Raw genomic sequence first — 20,907 nt, 5'->3', positions numbered from 1 at the left:
TAATTCAAGAAACAGAACTCAAAATTTTTTAGAGCACATTTCCACAAAGTTGCCTAATGATGAAATTCTTCTCATGTGTTTACCATAAATACAGATTCCCAGCTCTTCCTCCAGAGACTCCAATTCAGTAGATCTTGCATTGTGCTTGAGAATCTATATATTTCATAAATGTCCAACTGGTGTTTTGTAGCAGACACTGTGTCTTTTATTTATTTATGGTTTATCTATTCACTTTCCATTGCATTTGGTACCAGCAATCTTCATTCAACAAATGTTTACTAGGAATTTACCAAATTAGCCAGACACTGTGCTAGGTACTACATTTTTAAAATGATAGATTCTGGGTTAGGCATTGTTTCTTACATAATCTCTTTCAAGGTGATTGTGGATCAGTGCGTGGTACAAATGTGCAAATGGGAAGCTATAAGAGAGTTAGATTAATGTTTAAGATAAGGGAAATAAAGAAAACATGAAAGCACATAGAGAGAATACCTAATCTGTTTTTTATTTATTTATTTTGGTTTTGGTTTGGTTTGATTTGGCTAGGAAAAACAAATGATAGCGACATCAAACCTGAACAGAAAAGAGAAATTGATACTGTTTGGACTGTAGACTTGCTCAAGTGGATTGAAATTTATGATTTTTACTGAAAAAGAGGATTTACTGTAAAGAGCAGATCTTTGAGGAGATGATAAACTTTGTTTTGAATATTAAGTTAAAGGTATTGGTAGGATATCCTCATAGAGATGTCCTGTGGTGACATGACTCCTGGATCTGGATACCAAAGCATCAGTTTGTACTGAAGAAGATCATAAAGGAGTAATTAGTTCATGGAATACATGGTAACTCACACCTTGGAAGTGGTGGAAATCAGCATAGTGAGAACCAGGTTGTGTGGGCTAGTGGAAAGTGAGCCAAGAACAAACTGTGTGAACCATTAGCACTCAAGAAACAAGCATGCATGCACACAGACACACACACACACACACACACACACAGACGCACATACATGAGCCTGTAAAAGAAACCAAGAAGGAACAACAGAAGGGTCTAACCTTAAGAGTATGGTGTTATGGAAGGCAGGGAGGAAAAGTTCACAGGAAGGTGTTGGTGCACAGCTATGTTGCAGAAAGTGAAGCAAGACATACTATACAACAATGGATTTAGCAAGTGGTAGATCATGGTTTCCTTTGTCAGAATAATTTTAGCAGAGCAATAGAAGTGGAAGCTATACTGTAGAAGGGTTAGACCTGCATAGGAGATAAGTAAAGAGAAACAGTGTCTTCAGTGGTATGGCTGTGATGGGAGAAGGTGATAGGAAGGGTGATGGCTAGGAGTGATTAATGGAGTTTCAATTTTATTTTCTAAAGATGAGGAGTATTTGAGTATGGTTAAATGCTGATAGAAGAACATAGGAGACAAAAAGAGCTGAAGAAATCAAGAAAGGAGGTCCCTGAGAAGTTGGGATGGAGTCAAGAGAGAGGAGAAGAGATTAATCTCTTATGATGGGAAAGAATGAAGAAAGTACTGGGATAATTGTATGAAAGTTTATAGGCACTATGGCAAACAATGCAATGGCATCATTTTCCTGCAAAGAGCAAGTTCCTTTGGAAATTCCAGATCATACTTGAACCAGATGCTGTGGAAACCCAGAATAGTTGACATTGGACATTGAGGGCCCAATTGATGTTTAACTGTTTTGGGAATAGCAGGTTCTCATTAAAATTAACTGACTGACCTCATTTATCGGTTTTCCCACAGGTTCTTCACATAATTTAATTAATGAGTAATATAGCATTTTAATATGATTTAAACAAAACTCAATATAATATTTGCCACATACAACTCAATTTTAACATAATAGAGTCTACAAATACATATGGAAGCCTACTGCATGACAGATACTAGGTATTCAGTGGGATGGGTACAATGAGTGAAGGAAAGTAAAGGTTGTTGTCTGGACTGTACTACCCCTTATGGGTTGTAGGCTTTTAATACAAAGCCCCACGGAGAAGTACAGTTGCCAGCCCTCAGTCTCACTATAGCCCTCTGAAGTTCCATTTGTGCTTTAAGAAGTAGGAAAATTTCCCACTCACTATCCATAAAAATACAACTCTAATTTTAGGAGCATTAGTTAGCTTTTTAGTTAAGTATGGCATTTCATTAAGTCATGCATTTTGAAAGCTCAATAGCTAGAACCAGAATGAAGAAGGAATCAAAGCCACATCAACTTGATAATACCTTCTACTTTCTATGGTCAAATAATAAAAATAGTAATTGATCAATCAATCAACTATTTTATATGCTTGTTCCACACATAATTCCCTTCATCCAAGACAGCTCTACATACAGAATTCACAGAAAGAAAGTGAAGAGTTGGCTCCACTCAGAATTGTGTATTAATTTTATTTATTTATTTTTTGGCTTTAAATTCTCATGTGTCACAAGTATCTCTTTTCTGATGGATTAACCAAAGCTAATGTGAAATTTATTATGCGCCTTATAGGAATTATACCCTATATATGTATGTGCATATATATATACTGTGCTAAGATTAAATATAACACATTGGAGCAAAATGCCATGAGTTTATGAAAACTGAGAGTCACAAGAGAAGTGTCTTGGAAAACTTAGTGTACAAGTCTCCAGTTCACTATCTCCATGGACCACTTTTTCAAAAGGCAAATAAACAAGGCATCATTGGGATTTCTTTGGTAGCAATCATCATATTTTATAAATCATCTACTCCTCTTTTTAATAAAAAGGGCTACAAACTTCACACATTACATGAAAGAGTAAACTTTTCACTTAAAGGTGCTGTATCTATACTAGTTCAAAATAAACCTTATCAAAAGCCCTCTTTTTTCTAGAAAATGATTTGCATGTATTATCAATCTATGGCATTCATGAGACCAATGGATTTACTTAATTTCAAAGATTAAATTGTGGGAAATAACTGACCTCAAATATAAACAGCAGTTTTTAGAAGATTTTCTAAGGTATAAGACAGAAAGAGAGCATAGTGAACACTTATAGGCACACACACACACACATGGGAGAAAGGATTTGAGGGAGTTGTATTCATAGTTACTCAATTATGAAAAAAGAGAATTTCTTATGTTAATCAAACACAGAAAGATAAGGTTAAAAATAGATATAAAATCACAGAAATAATATTTGACTTCATACACTGAAAATTTTAAATTTTTGTAACTATACAATTGTTTTAAATTTGAGAACTCAATATAAAGACTTTGTATCTACTACTTAATTTTGATAGATGATAAATGAAGTGTCACCTACTCACTCAGGTAATGGCTTTAAGTTGAAAAAAAAAAAAAAACATTTGGAGATCAGAAAGTGCGATTGAGTTAACAGCCTTGCTCCTGCGATTCTGCTCAAAATGTCAGGAATGCTTGATGCCATAAGGATCAGTATAGGAGATAGTGATTGAAATGTGATGTCCTTCCTAAACTCCTATCTGCATGGAAGGCTGGATTATTGCTTGTCAATATGAAATACCTTATAGAAGCCATATACATTTCCAGTTTCATCCATATTAAAGCCAAAGGAATTTCTTAAAAAATTATTTATGGAAATACTATTAATGAAAAAATGAACATCTTATTTTTTGAAGAAATTAAAATCCTGGAAGAAAACGAGGAATTGGAAAATGCTTTGAAAAATATTCAGCTGCCCAAAGAGGAAATTAAGAAACTCGAAGTGGATGAAACTAGTAAGATCTTTTAAAAACTTCTCACCTATAGAAATGAAGTCGAACACTTCTCTTGATTTAAAATATTATAGTAAATGTATCCTGTGATACATTACAGGCTCTAATTTAAAACAACTTACTGTAACAATATTTAGTTTTGCTAAGCATTTTTAATATAATTATGAATACATTTACTCTTACACTTTTCCTTAGTTCCCTTCCAAAACTGACATTTTTAAAAAGAACTTGTCTAGTTTTAATTTTAGAATATGTGTATCTAAAACAGACAATAATTCAAGATTTCTAGCCACTTGTAAGTTAGACATTAAAATATGTAATAGAAATCAATTTAAATTATGTTCTTAATTTGTAACAAATAACCAGTTATAAATTGATTTTATGGTGTATATTTTTATAAAAGAAAATAAATAATGTCATGCATGTGGAATGAAGATTATTCTTCTTTTTCCTTTCAAAGGTTTATGGTACAAGATGATTTTTCCTCCTCAATTTGACAGATCAAAGAAGTATCCCTTGCTAATTCAAGTGTATGTAATATTTTCTTTGGTGTAAAAACTATTTACTGAAAATATGTTGGATGAAATACACATTTATGAAATAGAATGAACCATTCTCCTTGGTAACAGTTCCTATTGATGCTGTTTTTATATATTCCTCAACTAATCAGAGTAAATAAAATATGGCTATTTAAAATAGATTGAGGAAGTTTTGAGATTTTAGATGGACTTGCATTGCTATGTTGAATTTCCTTTGTATGGCAAATTGCCGAATATGTCAGAATACCTTTGAGATAGAGAAATTGCAGCCAAAAAATTATTGTAAATCATCTTAACATCTTATGTAATTGAGTTAGAAATGAAATAAAGGAATGGAATACATTTAGTGGAATCACACCCAAAATCAGTGCTGACCTACACACAATTTGCTTAAAACACCATGCATTTTTTTTAGTATATCTTATGTCTGCTTTTAGCAAGTGGCAGGTGGCAGAAATGACGAAAAACCCACACATATTCCTTGAAATGCCAACCCTAGATGTATCCGTTTTGGGGAATAGGAGAGGCTGTGTCCCAAAACAACTTCCATGTAGCAAACCTCTGGGAAAAGCCTGATCTCCTCTTGAGTTTGAGCCAGTTCTAATGCTATTGTTATTGAAATTTTTATCACATAATTGCACTGGGAATTACTAGAGCCAATGAGTGCTGTGTCAGTATGGGAAACTGAATTTTATAAAGAATTCAGAATTTCTCTCTTTCTCTCTCTCTCTCACACACTCTTTCTCTCTTTTTTTCCTTTAGGTATGGTGGTCCCTGCAGCCAGAGTGTAAGGTCTGTATTTGCTATTAGTTGGACATCTTACCTTGCAAGTAAAGAAGGAGTAGTCATTGCCTTAGTGGATGGTCGAGGCACAGCTTTCCAAGGTGACAAACTCCTATATGCAGTATATCGAAAGCTAGGCGTTTATGAAGTTGAGGATCAGATTACAGCTGTCAGGTGAGCACCTTTTCATTCAAACTAACCACAGGCAGCAAACATGATACAATCACTTCTGTGTGTCTCCATTCTTTTTGTTCTTCTTTTCTTTTTGTGGTCTATGGATGTAACACAGGGCCTTGCATGTGGCAGGCATGTACTCTACCACCAAGTTATACCCCAGCCTTATTTCTTCATTTTTATTGACTTAGTGCATTTGTGCCTATTTTTCTATCTTGGTAAAAATTATCATTAATCTTAAAAGGATATTTTTGCCAAATATGGGAAAAATTACTCATAGAAGAGAGCTAACAAATGTGTAAAAAAATGTCTGATATTGCTAAGTGACAAGTACCCTCTTTTCAAGATGTTAGTCCTACCAATATCCTTTAATTCATTACCACAGCTCACACTTGGCAAAAAAATTTGTGTGTCACTTAATGATAATTTTTGGCAAACCAAATATCTGAATTTGTTCAAGCATTGTGAATTCTACCTCTTTAGGTTTAGAAATGGTTCAATTTTTTTATCAGCACTGCACATTTTAGGGGTTGTGCATTAACATGTGGTTAAAATAGTTGTCAAGGTCAATTAGGCTAGTGTGAAAGTGCTTGCCTAGTTTCATATGAAAACATTTAGGAGATGTCAGTTTTGATTTCTTCTTCTCAATTTTCAACCACAATTCATTGTTCAGTCATCTTTTCCAGAGACAAAAAGAATATTGTCACCAAAATTACTGCCACATTGGAAACACTGTGCAGAATTCTTCTGGCTATTTCTCTAGTTGTTGGGTTTCTGTTAATATAGTAGGTGACATTAGAGAATGTAAGTAGGTGACATTAGAGATAGGAATTTATAAATCTAAAAGCTACAAGCTAGCAGTGCTTTCAGCCATGTATGATTTTGCATGAGTGACAGCTAAAGGTTAAATACTCACAGTAAAGAGCAACTTATAAATTTATTACTACATTTTTTATCATCTTAATGTCATTATTAGTTATTGATTGCAACGTAATGTAACATATAGAGAACAGATTTTATTTAACAAGTAGGATACAGGCCCAGACAACATTTTGCTGTGTTTTTTTCCCACTAATCAAGGCAGAAGAATTTAGATGCAAAAAGAATTAATTTTTAAAATAGAAATATATAATTGTAACTAATATTTAATATCTCTTCAGTTCTGTGAATACTCATATGCATGTACACACAAAATGTTTAATTAAAAACAGGCTTATTTCAATAAAATATGGCAAATTAATAAATTGGCTTGAAAACACCAAAATCTATAGCCATCATAATACCTTAGTTCTAGGAGGCTCCATAATTCTCACTGATCCTGATTTTTAGAGTTTTCACTATTAATTTGTTTGAAGGAATCTTGTCCAATGAAGAGATAGTTCAAAAAGAAAGAAAGGAAGGGAAAAAACAACACCAAGACATGAAGTTTTTTTCTGCTTTCTGTCGGTAGTGCTGTTATTGGTCCTAGGGTCTTGCATGTTCTAGAGGCACATGATCTACCACTGAGCTACAGCTTCTTATGTAGATATTGTGGTGTGTCTTAACAAGGATGTTAATACAATGTTTGGCATTCTAGCCTTAATTCCTTAGGGTTTGGGGGGGTGTACCCCTTGGGTCATTTAAACCATGCAATAAACACTAAGGAAATGTAATCCCAAAAGTACACGAAACTGTAGACAGAAATTTTACCTTGTTTGTAATTCAGTTAGTTGTCATCCAAATTTGACAGGGCTAAATAGTGGTTTATTCTGACACTGCTTAAGAAAATCATTACTATCATCTCATCATCGTCACACAGCCCACCAATAACAACAAAATATGTCATATTCTTGTGCATTGATTTATGAGCACAAGCATAGCACTCAAACTGAGGAAGAAACAACTTCTTAATTTCTTCCTTCAATGGAGGAGATTTTAAGCCTGAACCCCCTGCATAGACCTTAATAAAAATTGTTATTTCTGCCGTTCAATATGCAGGACACAAAGTCACAAGTTCTGCCTTTTACCAGTTGTCACAATAGTACCAATTTGACTTTAGCTTCTAAACTGAAGTTGCACCAGATCACCTCTCCTGAGCCATTTTTAGGATGAAATCTGAACAAAGTTTTCCTGCAATAGGACAAATATATGTTCATTCATTTGCTCAGCCTTTCAACAACAGCATATCAAAATTTAATACAGGCCATTGTAGTAGTGTGTATGAAATTGTGAAGTTTACAATCTCTGGTAAAAGCGGATAGACCATCTGCGCTCTGAGGGGACAACATTGCTGTTAAGTGGATCTTTTAACAAATACCTCAGTGAACACAAGGTAGCTGCGTGGCTCATTCATGGTCACATACAGCAGAGCTGGCTTCAGCCTGGCTTGAAATACTATTTTGGAAAAGAATAAAGGGGGCTTTGGAACACAATACCTTGAGAAAACAAAAGCTAAAAAGATAGAGTTATAATCACAATCCTGAGAATGATTTAACCACATATCTGCAAAGAAGTATTTTAGGAATCAAACAATGAATATGTGACCTGGGGAATTGGGATTATAATCCTCCCTTATAACTCTTCAAATCTCTCCCAAAGAAATGAAACTAGCCCCTTCGAATTTCATAAAATACTATATAGCTAACTTTTCTATGCACCAAAAGAAAACCATATTAGGTATTTGGAAACAACAGTAAATACTAGTCAAGTCAAACAAAAAAAGATTTAAACACAGCAAGGAAGAAACAAAACTCAGTACAATCTCATAATTTGTATGAGAGAATTCATCTAAGGAGATGCTTTTGAAGTCACAAACATTACTGAAACTGGGACCTGCTTTCTTCAGGCTTCTGTGAAAATGGCACATGTAAGAGAGTCATAAAATTTCAGCGATTATAGGGTCAACTTCACTCATTTGGAGTATATTTAACATTTTTGAAATTCCCATAGTTTTATATTTTTATATAATTTGAGAGTGGTGAAGAATCCTATCATACTGTTTAGGTGGTATTATTAAGAATATTTCTAAAATAGGATATTAATTGATCACTGAAGTTCCAAGTTGACCTTGGTCTGAGCCATTTTAATGGAAGTTCAATCCAGCCTCTAAATTAGGGGAACATCCTACTTATTTGTTACTAAGATTGTATTGATTTAGTCATATTATCAATAATATTTCTGATGACCTTCCTAGAAGCTTTTCAGAATTTAGAGGTGAATTTTATAGTGCCTTGTTGATCTCAAAATGCTCAGATTATCTAGCTAACCTTTAACCTAGTCCTGCCACATTAAGTGTTAATGTTTTATTTCCAGGTTAACTATTGCACTATCATTTCCTGTAAATGTCATCCTTTCAGAATAAACCTAGGAAGGGAGCTGTTAAGAATTTCCTGTTCCCATGTATCACCTGTTATTTGCCTTTTACCCCAGATGCAAGGCAGTATGATTGCTACCTTCTGAGGATCATAAAATCACGACTGATTTTTATGGCTCAGAACTATCTTCCAGCACTAGTAGCAAGACTATTTTTTAACAAGGAAGTGAGCCTTCTCTTCTTTCATGTGATTTTTGAAGTTTCTGGAGTGGTGAAGGGCCACAATTTGCTGTGCATTTGCTTTGCTGTCCCATGCAGCACCCAGGCAGGTAGCAACTTTGCGTTTGCTACTATACTTCTTCCCTGTACACTCGTCAGTGTCCTTCAGAATCAGTGTCGGGTAAGCTGTGACTAACGGGGCCTCTTCCCATCTGTTTGTCCCGGGCATTTGCCCAACTTCTCTATGCATCAGAAACGTGCATGTTGAATCAATGCAGTGAGCAAAATGGGTGCTGTAAAATCCCTTTAAGATATTCCATGGACTAGGCATACAGCTCAGTGGTACAGCACTTGCCTTTCACGCACAAGGCCCTGGGTTCAAGCCACAGTATCACAAGACAACATCAACAACAACAATAAAAAAAGCTCCATGACTCAACTAATGAAAATAGTCAGTTCTGTTTCCAAAGAAGAAATGTTGGGAAAGGGCACTAGCAGAAACCAAAGAGGACAAAAACCATAGCATTTTCTGAGACCATGTCCCACTTTGGTCTCCTCTCTTCTTTTTGATTACTTGTTGCATACAGTAGCTTCTGTTGCAGCCCACCCACTTCTATCACCACTTATTCCTAACACTGCTTTTGTTTCTCTGAGGTTTTCTTGAGTTTTTGTCAATCCACTCCCCCACACAAGTCACATTTGCTCTAGAACACCAGCCATAAGGGGATCATGGTATAAATTAGCGTGAAATAATTTGAAGGTTTCCCATGACTTTTTGAAGGTTGTTTTCCTGATGGTCCTAGTCCTAAGGAAAAGTTTAGTTTCAAAGTGATTTTCAAATGGAAGCTCTTCCATGATAGAGCTAAAATGAATAATTTCCATATTTTAAAAGATACATGTCATATCCACATTATGATAAATTGAGGTATGCCTAAGTATGAAATGAGAAAAAGATGGATATTTTTCTCAAATATGACTTAAAATGAAGTGGTAGTTGTCATCAACAATTAAATAAATAAGGTGATAAGAAATCAATAAAATTTAAGTGAGCAGCAAAAGAAAAACCTTCCTTGCAAAAGCTAGCGATTTAAAAATTTGGTCCAGGTCAATGGAGCTGTTATTTATGTTTCTATAAGCCTGTCTTGTGACCTCTCTGAGTCTCAGGTAACTCACCTATATGATTAGGATACTAGACTTTATAGTGCTGAGATCACTACTTCATAAATGTACAATGAAGTCTAAGAGGATCCTTTTCTCTTTTGCAGAAAACATGATAATATTTTAATTATTTGTAAATGCAGCCTTATTATGCATGTGTTTAAACAAAGAAAATGTAGCATTTCTATTAAATCTTTGGATTAAATATGCTGTGTAATGAAGTAAATGTCATGTGTACACACTTAAAATTCTAAAAATTTGTTTCTTTTACTTTAGAAAATTCATAGAAATGGGTTTCATTGATGAAAAAAGAATAGCCATATGGGGCTGGGTGAGTTGTTTTATATGTTTTATGCCTGTTATTCAGTTCAGCAATCATCATTTTCTGAAGTGTTCGCTTATAAGGTTTCTCATGAAATGTTAATGTTGTAACATAATTTAATTTGTCACGGAAACAGTCAGTTTGGATGATATGGACTTCAAAGTGGTGGTTTTAAGTATTTGTTCCTTTTTTCCAATCATTCTGTTTCTTCCTCATACACCAAATTAACTTATAATTGACACATTTTTACTTAATTTGGGTAATTATAGCATATTGAAGTGAACTATATTCATCAGAAATTTGATTTCCTTTGTTATTTTAGACTTAAATATGTAATCTTCTACTTTGTATTTCATTTTTATGAAAAGCTGACCTAAACTTGGAAATTGTAGGAAATTTTAGAATATAAATTTCTTAGTACATAGCCTGGTACAATCACATTCAGGTTGTTAAATTTCTTTCTTGTTTTTTGGCAACTAGATTCTTTTACTATACCTAACATTAATTGTGCTAACTGGAGAGAAGTATTATTTTCCTAGATATTGGTCATGGGGATAGTTTCTCAAGTTTGAAGACTTCTGTAGCTATTGAAGATATGCATAAAAGGAAGTGGCAAAACTTATCACTCAGGGACAATGAAGTCACTGGAAGGTTTAGAGAAATACTGGAAAGAGTTTAGGTTTGCCCATTATAAATTATGATAATTACCCTTCAAAGAAAATTTCTTACTTTACTTCTTGGTCTGAATTTGTACATTTGCAAGTCAATTTGCAGCCGGTTGTACTTGGGTTGTTTTTCTTGGCTGTTTTCTCTGAGAGCGGCCTGTACAAGATGGAGGGAATGAAACCCAATATTGAAGGGAATCTGCAAGATTCGGCTCAACTCTCAGCTCAGTGGTGACCAGATGAAGGGCTGTTACGAATTTGGAGAAAGTTGTTATTCCAAGCCATTTGGTCCTTCTTAAAACTATCAAATGTTAACTATCTAAACAGAATGGAATTTAAATGGGCAAAGATAAATAAAATATTTTATAGTGGAATATTTCATATGAGACCTTTTCTATCATCCATCTTTATGAAATTTTGTAAAGTAAATCTTTGAAGGGATTCTCATGTTAAGATGAACACATATACAATCATTAACATTTCTCATGGAGCTTTACTGCAGGCTTTGAAATAACTATAAAGTAGAACTTTTTATTTCATTTATAGAACATCTTGGGTATTAGTTTGGTGGAGAATCATCTATGTGGGATGATTTAACGAACCCACTCATCACATGAAAGTACATCCTTATCAGCCTGGAATTCTTCAATAAGAGGTTTTCACCACATCTAATTGTGAAAATGCCACCACCAAAAGAAATAGCATACTAGACTCCCTTCATTGCTTACTTTCCAACATGGCAGTGATCATGAAGCAGACTCTGAGCGCATGTTTGAGAGAGAAAATTAATAAGTGGACTGCCAATTGATGTAATACCCCAGCAGACCCCAAATAAGCAGACTCCAAATCCACTGATTTGGAAAAGGACATTAATACTTTTCTATTCTGTTTTATGAATTCTTTGGCTTTTATTACCAGTCCGTATTTATTGATCCATCTGTCTGATCCATGGTTCATTCCTTCTTTTTTCCTTGTAAATTTTCATTGGATCGCAAGTAGGTCTTGTGCTAGGTTATTAAAGGGATGAAAGGATGGTATCTCATGGATAGCTTGACCCTCTCATAGGGGAAACCAGACAGCAGAAAAGCAATGGCCCATCAATATTCTTGGTGTCAAACAAGATGTAACTTGCTATGAAGAAAAATGGGAAGAAGAGTGGTTAATAGTGGCTCTGAGAGCTAAAGGAGAATTCAAAAATGAGTCAGCACTAGAGGTGGACAAAGATATCTTAATAATTGGGCATTCTAGGCAGAGTGAAGACTGACCACGTTGTATAGTTCCTGAGGAGCAAAGAGTAAGGCATGTCTGAGTGAGAAGCATGTAAAACTTCAAAAGTCAGAAGAGTCATGAGATGACCAGAGAACATAAGCCTTTTAGGTCCCATAAAGCAGAGTGGGCTTTAAATGGCTCTGTGGCACCTTTCTCTTTTCATTCTTCTGAGTCTATGAACATCACACTTCATTATTATTATTTTTTTTAATGTTAACGTGTTTCTGGGTCTGGCTTTGACCCAGCACTACTCTTCATTGTCTTGGGAGACCCTAGAGTTTCAAAGGCAACGGGGACTGCTGCTGGCATTCACCTTCCTTCTGAGCTCCATATTTGAAAAGCAAACTGGTCATGTCTCCCAAATGTTTTACATGGGCTTCCGGTTTCATTTACTACAAACTAAACTTCTTACAGTGTACTTTAAAATAAGTTTTTTCATCATTAAGGGCCTCCCCACACACCCAGTCATCTAAATTAGAAAACTCAGAATGAATTTTCACTCTCCCTCTCCCTAACTCCAACATTCTGTTAATAAGCTCTTTAAGTTCTACCTTCAAACATATAAATAAGCTCTCATCACCTCCATCGACACTGTTTAGTTTGAATCCCATCATATGGCATTTAGACAAGCATGTCACAAACTTGAGATGTATCCACATCAACTAAAGAGTTTGTAAAGACAGCTTCTAGAGCCTTACCACTAGAAATTCTGATGTGTAGTACACCAGGGTAGTACTCAATAGTTTGCATTTTTAACAAGGTTCCAGTTAATGATGATGCTTTTGCTTCATGGACCATGGATTTAGTAGCACCTAATTAAACTATTCCAGTTACTTATTAGTTATCGTACATGCTTTGGCCTCACATGCGCATGTGTTAAGCACATCATATAACAATGTGAAGTATCTGTCATGTTGTTTAAACTGAGTTTAATCCTACAAACCATTTTTAATTTGCTTTTCATCTTTCTGGTTCACCTAAACCAAAAGCCCTGTTGGTTTAAGCAGGTTACTAAATATTTGCTAGGTGCCTAAGAAGTATGTTTATTACAGTGGTTCCTAACCAGGATGATTTTGCCTTTGGGACATTTGGCAATGTCATAGACATTTTGGTTTTCACACTGGAAAAGAGCTTTTGGCATGTAGAAGACAGAAGCCATTAAATATTCCACAGTGCTTGTACAACTTGATAACAAAGAATTATATAGCCCAAAACATCAATAGTGTTAAAACCCTGTATACAATGAAAACTTGAAGCAATTATTCTGACAAATGGTTTTGCCTAAACCATTGGAATAACAGCTTCGTTTATGGGCTTTGCTTTGTTAATAAAGACCTAGCCAGGTGGTGTTGAATAAGCATTAGTTCATTATTTAATCTTAGTTCCTTTCCTTGCAGTGACTAATTATAAGCAATTTGAATTGCTATGTGTGATCAGCGATGTAAAAGTAGGACAAATGCACTTCTAATGAGGCAATAGTTGACTGTATTATTTCTCCCAAAAGAAGTTGCCCTAGTGCCTCTATGCCCCTAGTGTAGGGGTACAGAAGAAATAGCATGGGTTGCTGAGGCACATGTCCTGGGTTTGAGTCACAGCTCTGTTGCTTACTGACTCCATCGTCACTGTAAGTTCACTCTGAACCTCAGTTTCCTCACTGTAAAATACATCAATAATTTATTCACCAAGTCACTATGAAGATTATATGAGGAGTAAATAGCAAAGTCATGTATTAAACAATATTTATTCTATTCCTACTATGTGTCAGGCCATATCCTCAGTGGTGGGGATGTATTCATTAGCAAGACAGAAAAAAATCTGTACTCTTAAAGAGTTCAGAATAGTTGGGGAAAAAAGACAATAAGCAAGACAATTAAGCAAAATACAGGATGTTGAGCAATGATAAGCTCTATGGAGAAATGCAAAACAGGAAAGAAAAGAGGGTGGTGAATGGTTGGTATAATTTTAAATTAGAAGGTCAGAGAAGGCTCTTTTCAGGTGACATTTGAGTTAAGACTTGAAGAGGAGAGGAAGTGAGGCATGCTTCTTTCTGGGGAAAGAACATTCTAGGCAGAAGGTCATGACATTTGCAAACGTCCTAAGGCTAAATCACGCTTGGAGAGTTCAAAGAACAGCTGAGCCAATGAGCAAGGGGGAAAAAGGGGATGAAAGTCAGAGGGAAGAGAATGGAAACAGTGTGTAGGATGGCAAAGACCACTGCAATGACTTGACCAGACAACTGTTAGCTAGTTATTATTACTGCTTATAGGTAAAATGTCTAGCGTGCATTGTGGCTCAAATTAGCGTATTCCATCAGACCTCTTCTAAAATTCTGTGCCATTCTAAGAATGTTTTTAAAGACATCCTTCATTTAAACAAAATGGCAAGGCATCTAAGTGCAAAGGACACAATTCTAGAATTCTCATGGCCAATCTGCTCTGTGGGTTCTTTACTTACTGCAGCCACCCACTCTGCCTGGATCCCCACTCATGGGGGAGAGAAAAAAGTCAATGCGGGTTTTTCTCCCCCTCTTCATTTCTACAGTAGGAATAGCTTTCCAAGCTGCCTAAGAATTTAAAGCATAACCTTCTTTTGTTGTGTTGTGGATTGCAGTGACTTTTGCTCTTAAAAATCTCCAGAGAAAAATTGTATTTATTCTGAAAACAGAAAAAATATAAATACAGCACTATCACATAATCTCTGAGTTAACACATATTAATAATCCCTAGGATTTTGAACAGAAATGTTTCTATGTCAAATCTCACTTCATGCTATTTCTTGCTCTGAGGTGTAGGAAAGAAGAAGGAGGGCCTAGCATTTTTATCTTGGTAAATACTCTTCTAATAAAGCCACAAAAAATAATAATTTTTCTAGAGATTGTAGGTTTACTCTGCTCTCATTTGGACTTAAAATTAAAGAAGAAGGAAATCCCTTCCATCTTCAGAATAGTTCTTGCTAACCTACTAATCAAAGCAAATTATTTTTATAAGTGAAAGTTTGAATCAGATAGAGCATTTTCACTTACCAAAATGATTTTTCAAACCCAAATGTTCTTTCTGTTTTTAAAATATATTCCCCTATTAAAACATGGTTTAGTTCTTCTCCAAGTATAATAAAAGGAGGCCATGGTATAATTGGAGCGGCCTCTTTTATTCTGTGTTTTGCAGCCAACGGCCCTCAATAAAATTCCCCGGAGCTGGAAACATAAAACTGTAAACTTGTTAGAGGATTCTTCATTTAACTGTTGAATTCAACAAGATTGCATAGCTTATTCTCCCACTCACTGTGTTTCATGGATTAAGAATAGAAAAATAGACCCCTGCCACTGATCTGCCATCGCTTTCTCTCTCTCTTCTTCCCTCTCTCTTTTCCACTTGTTCTCCTTCTCTAGAGGCTGACTTTTCTATTGGAAGGAGTGATAAGCTCTGTTGTGACCTGAGGTAGGTGAATCTCAAAAGTGTGTAATAATAAGGTCCTAAGAACAAGACGTGTCTAGTGCAAGAGTCACTGTTCTCTTTTGGTGTTTACCGATGTCCCCGTACAGGGCAACAATAAATGCTGAGAATTACTTCCTAATCCACTACACTACTATGCATGTTGGTTTTGGTCCATGTTCCAGAAGATGGCTTAGTCTAGGCTTCCATGAGAAGCACCTCTCACCCAGCACATCTGTACAGACAACATTTGCGTTCCAGGAGGACATGCAGCCTCATTGTGGTGTCCTACTAATTTCTTCATAGTTAGGAAAAAGTGCAAATACCCAAGTGATGTGAGAAGTCTATTATCAGAGTTCCATTTCTGAATCACCTACATATCACCTTGGGAAAGAATTCTTTGAGAGCCAAACCTAGTCCTGACTCTGTACTCTTTATCTCCATTTGTAATTCTTTTCTTTTCCGTTACATTTGCGGGAAGAAATAAGAGGTTTTTTCTTTTCCATCTTTGAGCTGCTATGACAAGAACAGAATATGTTAACACACAAACTCCATTCATGTCTTAAACTCTCCAGAAGATTCTTATGTCCTTCTTTTTGTGTTCTGACAATAAGTAAACACAGATACAAGTACTGCCTCACAGTACATTTTACAAACTTTGAAAAGTATTTTGCATTTACATTTTGGAGACTGTTCATATTTATCATGCAACTCTTTCAAGTAGAATCCTGTTTTTGTTCTAACAAAAAAGATAGATGGAAAAAGGAAAATTTTTTGCAGAAAAAAATGTAGTTCCATCTATATTTTAAATTGATTCTACCCCATTTTAGGAGTGTCTATCCTGATTAGCCCACAAATTATTTTGGATTTATTAAGAATGAAAATCACTTGTAGAGCTTGCTGCTGGGGTGCAAGATAGACATTTAATCTACCCTTCTGCATATCCCCCTATCCCCCACCTCTCTTTAATCCTGGTCATGCATGAGTACAGTTGCTATGCAAATATGAAGAAGCTTCTTCAGGTAGATGTGGGTCTGACTCATACCAATGTCTCTACAGTCCTATGGAGGTTATGTTTCATCACTCGCCCTTGCGTCTGGGACTGGTCTTTTCAAATGTGGAATAGCAGTGGCTCCAGTCTCCAGCTGGGAATATTACGGTATGGAAACATTTCATAAATGTTGCCGTGAAAACATTTAACACATAATTACTCTATATTTGAGGTTGCTAGGAAAACAAATTATGCAGTAAAATTCACCCCTGCATCACTGGGAAAAAAATATAATCTATAAATGAGGTTGTTCATATGATTCATTATAATCATGTTGTGACAATCAAAGAAATCTTAAGAGTGGGAAAAGACTCTTCAGAAATCCAGTATATCTTATTTTCTCTCTTGAGCCCCTACCGAAGCATATCTTTTAAATCTGAGCTAATGCTGTGATTTTGAAGACAGGCACATGGTGGTGGTAAAACTGACTTTTAAGCACACTGTATGCAAATTCAGGCCAGGGACCTAGCAATCTTCCTTCACATTGAAGTTTGCAACAGCCACACCTCCAGAATCAGAGAAATGAAAAATATGTTTGGGAGTACCTCTTCTTGCACATGTCTGTTTTTATGATTAACATAAATGCAGAATGATTTTTAAAAAATAACTCTGATAATTGTACAAAACTTAGCTTTCATCAGCTCCTCTTTCCTGTATTGGAGTAAAAGTGAGACAGTTGTGACTTATGGGGAGCCTTTACTTGGGGAAAAGAGATAAGTGTGTGTGTGTGTGTGTGTGTGTGTGTGTGTGTGTGTGTGTGTGTAGGTATCTATGGTGTTGAGGGGAATAGATCTAGGGAACATATTTTCATCCAAGATGAAATAAGACACCAGTAAAAGTAGTAGAGATGGCTACCTTTGTAATTTCTTTTAAAATATGCTGAGGTCATTCCTACCTCAAAATTTTCCCCTAAGAGGGTAGAAGTAGAAAAGCTTAAGAGCAGCCCAAAAAGTTTAGATGCTTGTGTTAATATAATCTCCTCTACCTTATTTGTCTTGCCTCACTGAGGTAAATTACAGAGATGATACCCCTTCATTGAGGCCATCCATTATGTAAAGTAAAGCAAGAGTTTACCTCATGATCTACACATGGGAAAACTGAGGAGTAGATATTAAAATGGGAGGTCTTTTGGATAATAAAATGACATGTATCAAAGGAAAAACATATTCTTATATGTTTTATAGCATCTATCTACACAGAGAGATTCATGGGTCTTCCAACAAAGGATGATAACCTTGAGCACTATAAAGTAAGCATTTTTCATTTTATTTAGGTCATTAATTTATTTCAAATGTGTTCAATAATTTTAAAGCAGTAATTCTGAGTTTATAATTTCAATTATAGGTCCCCAGGCAAAAGGATGATCTTTTGTTAACTGCAAAGCTCATCACTATAAAGGATTTTACTCCTTTTGGATTCTATTCTTCTTTTCCCATCCTCCTTTCCCTAACCTCCCTTTTCCCAATCCTCCTCCCCACCCCCAACCCCTACACAGCTTGAGCGGGCATCATTTATGCCTAAGGTCTCACTCATATGTAACATATGACACATAAACTTTCAGTTTTTCAAACTAAGAATCAGATGGAAGTAATGCAAATGATGATGAAAATGTGTTGCTCTGACTCTTAAATATTTATCAACCAAAGCAATACATAATTTCAGTATTGGTGCTAAGTCCATTGCACAATGATTTAGCTAGTTTTCTATTAGAACTTGCAGCAACTAAAATGTTAATTTTTCCTCTTTTCCAGAATTCAACTGTGATGGCAAGAGCAGAATATTTCAGAAATGTAGACTATCTTCTCATCCACGGAACAGCAGATGGTGAGGTTTAAGCAAGACTCTTACACATAAAAATACTGAGCCAGCATCACTTTGTTTAAGAACACTAAGCATCCTCCTATGCTGTGCTCAGGGTCAGTACCTAGGAGTCAGGGACATTTCCATATCTGCGTGCGATTACTCACTGCTGACAATGTCAAATGCATGACTAGATAATTGTCGGTGTTCATTTCCAGGCAGTACATTGTCACTCTGTGCTTTCTGGGATTTAACAGCACTTTAACTCCCTCTCTTTCTCTCTCTTTGTTGCAGATAATGTGCACTTTCAAAACTCAGCACAGATTGCTAAAGCTCTCGTTAATGCACAAGTGGATTTCCAGGCAATGGTATATGATTTTGTTTTACTTGTGTTCATGGCCTTAGACCCTCCAACCTAAAAGAAAGGAGTCATTTTTTTTTAAGTAAAAGCCAACAAAGAAACTGCAAGAATAGAATAAACAGACATTAGCATATGGATTTTGGATCTGTCTTGAACTCCACGAAGGACTCTAGGCAAACCAGATCACCTCTGAGATTCCCACTTGAGTCTTACTTATAAAATAAGGGAGGTCACAAGATTAAATAATCTTCTAGTTCAAGTATTTAATATCTCTGCAATCCTATGTACATAAGTGGAGCTACGTGCTTAGAATCCCTACAAAACCTCCTACTCCAAAAGCAGCTAGAAGATTCTGTTTATTTAATAAGAAGCAATTGCAGCATGATATCAGAACCTCAAAGGCTTCCTGAAAACCATGCAGTTCCATTCAGGGTTAGAGAATCTACTCATCCCTGTGTGCTTAACACCTAGCACATGCCTGGCTCTTGACAGAGCTCAGGTTTTTACTGAGTGAATAGGCTGAATGTAAAATCCAGGATGCATGAAGTATAGGAAATGGAATCGAAGAAGAAAATAAGCAAGGGAGGCAATTCTTTGTAGTCCCACTTCACTCATGTAAGTTCTCCCTCAGTTGGTTATATTGAACAAGAACCTAGAAAGGAAATGCCTTCATTTTTTGGAAGTATGTTTCTTTTACATAATTTACAAAGAGTGAGATGATATTTTTCTCACTTTTTTTTTAAACTGTGCCTCCACAAAGGAAATTCATGTCAGAATGACCACCTTTATTCAGTGAAAATAATCTTACTGGCATATCTCCAGCAATATTACATTATCATCCTCCCTCCTTTTATTTATAATGCAGTTTTTAACTCATAAAAAAGGTATTTATGGTTATATGTGACACATTATATTGTTGCAGAATTTTCTGCAACAAGGAAGAATTAGGTTCACAGGCTAAAAGTCTTGTGGAATTTTTGAGCTACAAGCAGTTTTAGGGAAAATCAAAATCAATTCCTTTGTTTTGCAAATGAAGAAACCAAGCTCCAGAGAAGCAAAGTGCCGACCTAATAATATACTATATCTGGAACTCTTGCTTCCTCCTCCTGGTCCCTCAGGAGGCTGGCCACTGTGAAGGCTCAGCTTCCAAGATCTAAAACATGTTTAAAGATTATAAAAGAGTAGTGGAGGTTAATAAAAGTTCTTTGCATCTTCTTGCTCTAATTGTTTACATGTGAACTATTTTACTTATTCATATCTTTTTTGGTTGAATCTTCCAATTATCCTAGAAAAATTGTTAGGTCTTGAAAACGCAAAGAAAGTCAAAACTAGATGCGTTTTGTGGATGCAGAAACAAATCAGGCTTCTTTCCTTTGTATTTCAGTGGTACTCTGACCAGAACCATGGCATGTCCGGTCTGTCCACGAACCACTTATACACCCACATGACCCACTTTCTAAAGCAATGTTTTTCTTCATCAGACTAAAATCAATGCAGATGACTTCATGTGGATGCCTTGGATCATTTGTTAGTTTTACTTGTATGTTGTAAAATACTGGCATAAACAAACAAATGAATATTGTTCTAATGACTTAAAAATTTAGGAGGGACCAGAAGTTTCAAGCTTACTGTTGTTTACATTTTCTGGTATTCTGTGAAAGAAGAGAAGAAGAAGCCATACAATTTGTTTTGACTTTGACCATAAGTGGTGTTTTATCACCTGTTCATATGAGGGGAGAAAAATAAAGTTAAAAGTTCAAGAGCTATTATTTTGTCTGTGTTCATTGATTTTGGGTTCCGAGTTCTATCACAGAAAGAAGTGCTTATGCAGGACATGTACATGAATGATATAGTGGTGGTCATGGAGGCAAAAAGCTAGAAGCAGTGTGGAATTTTTGTAATGAGAACTCCAAATGCCCAAATACCTCAGAATAGAGAAAAGTGTAGTTCTGAAAATGAAATAGATCAAGTCTGAGATGTTTGCACTCTCTGCTGTCCCTCCAAGAAATGTTTATTAAATTTCTCCCAGAAAATTTGTTCAGCATTGCCAAAAGCATTGGATAAGGATAAAGTTAGACTTTTGAATCCAGGCTCCCTTTAAGAAATGCTT

At 35.6% G+C, this 20,907-nt stretch overlaps 1 protein-coding gene across 2 annotated transcripts in view; it reads left to right on the top strand.

Annotated features, from left to right (window-relative positions):
• Fap (fibroblast activation protein alpha) overlaps positions 1-20,563 on the top strand; it is a 62,598-nt gene extending 42,035 nt beyond the window's left edge. For both annotated transcript variants that reach the window (XM_074070959.1, XM_074070960.1), the window contains exons 18-26: positions 3,638-3,736; positions 4,194-4,263; positions 5,035-5,229; positions 10,175-10,229; positions 16,645-16,744; positions 17,821-17,885; positions 18,388-18,460; positions 18,731-18,804; positions 20,182-20,563. In XM_074070959.1, coding sequence (XP_073927060.1) covers positions 3,638-3,736; positions 4,194-4,263; positions 5,035-5,229; positions 10,175-10,229; positions 16,645-16,744; positions 17,821-17,885; positions 18,388-18,460; positions 18,731-18,804; positions 20,182-20,283 — 833 coding nt within the window. In that variant the 3' untranslated portion in view covers positions 20,284-20,563. The remainder of the gene's footprint in view (positions 1-3,637; positions 3,737-4,193; positions 4,264-5,034; positions 5,230-10,174; positions 10,230-16,644; positions 16,745-17,820; positions 17,886-18,387; positions 18,461-18,730; positions 18,805-20,181) is intronic.
• The last annotated feature ends 344 nt before the right edge of the window (positions 20,564-20,907 follow it).

This window comes from Castor canadensis, chromosome 4 (assembly GCF_047511655.1).
Source record: "Castor canadensis chromosome 4, mCasCan1.hap1v2, whole genome shotgun sequence".
NCBI lineage: Eukaryota > Metazoa > Chordata > Mammalia > Rodentia > Castoridae > Castor > Castor canadensis.
The sequence above is the reverse complement of the archived record's forward strand: the minus strand, read 5'-3'. Positions and strand labels throughout refer to the sequence as shown.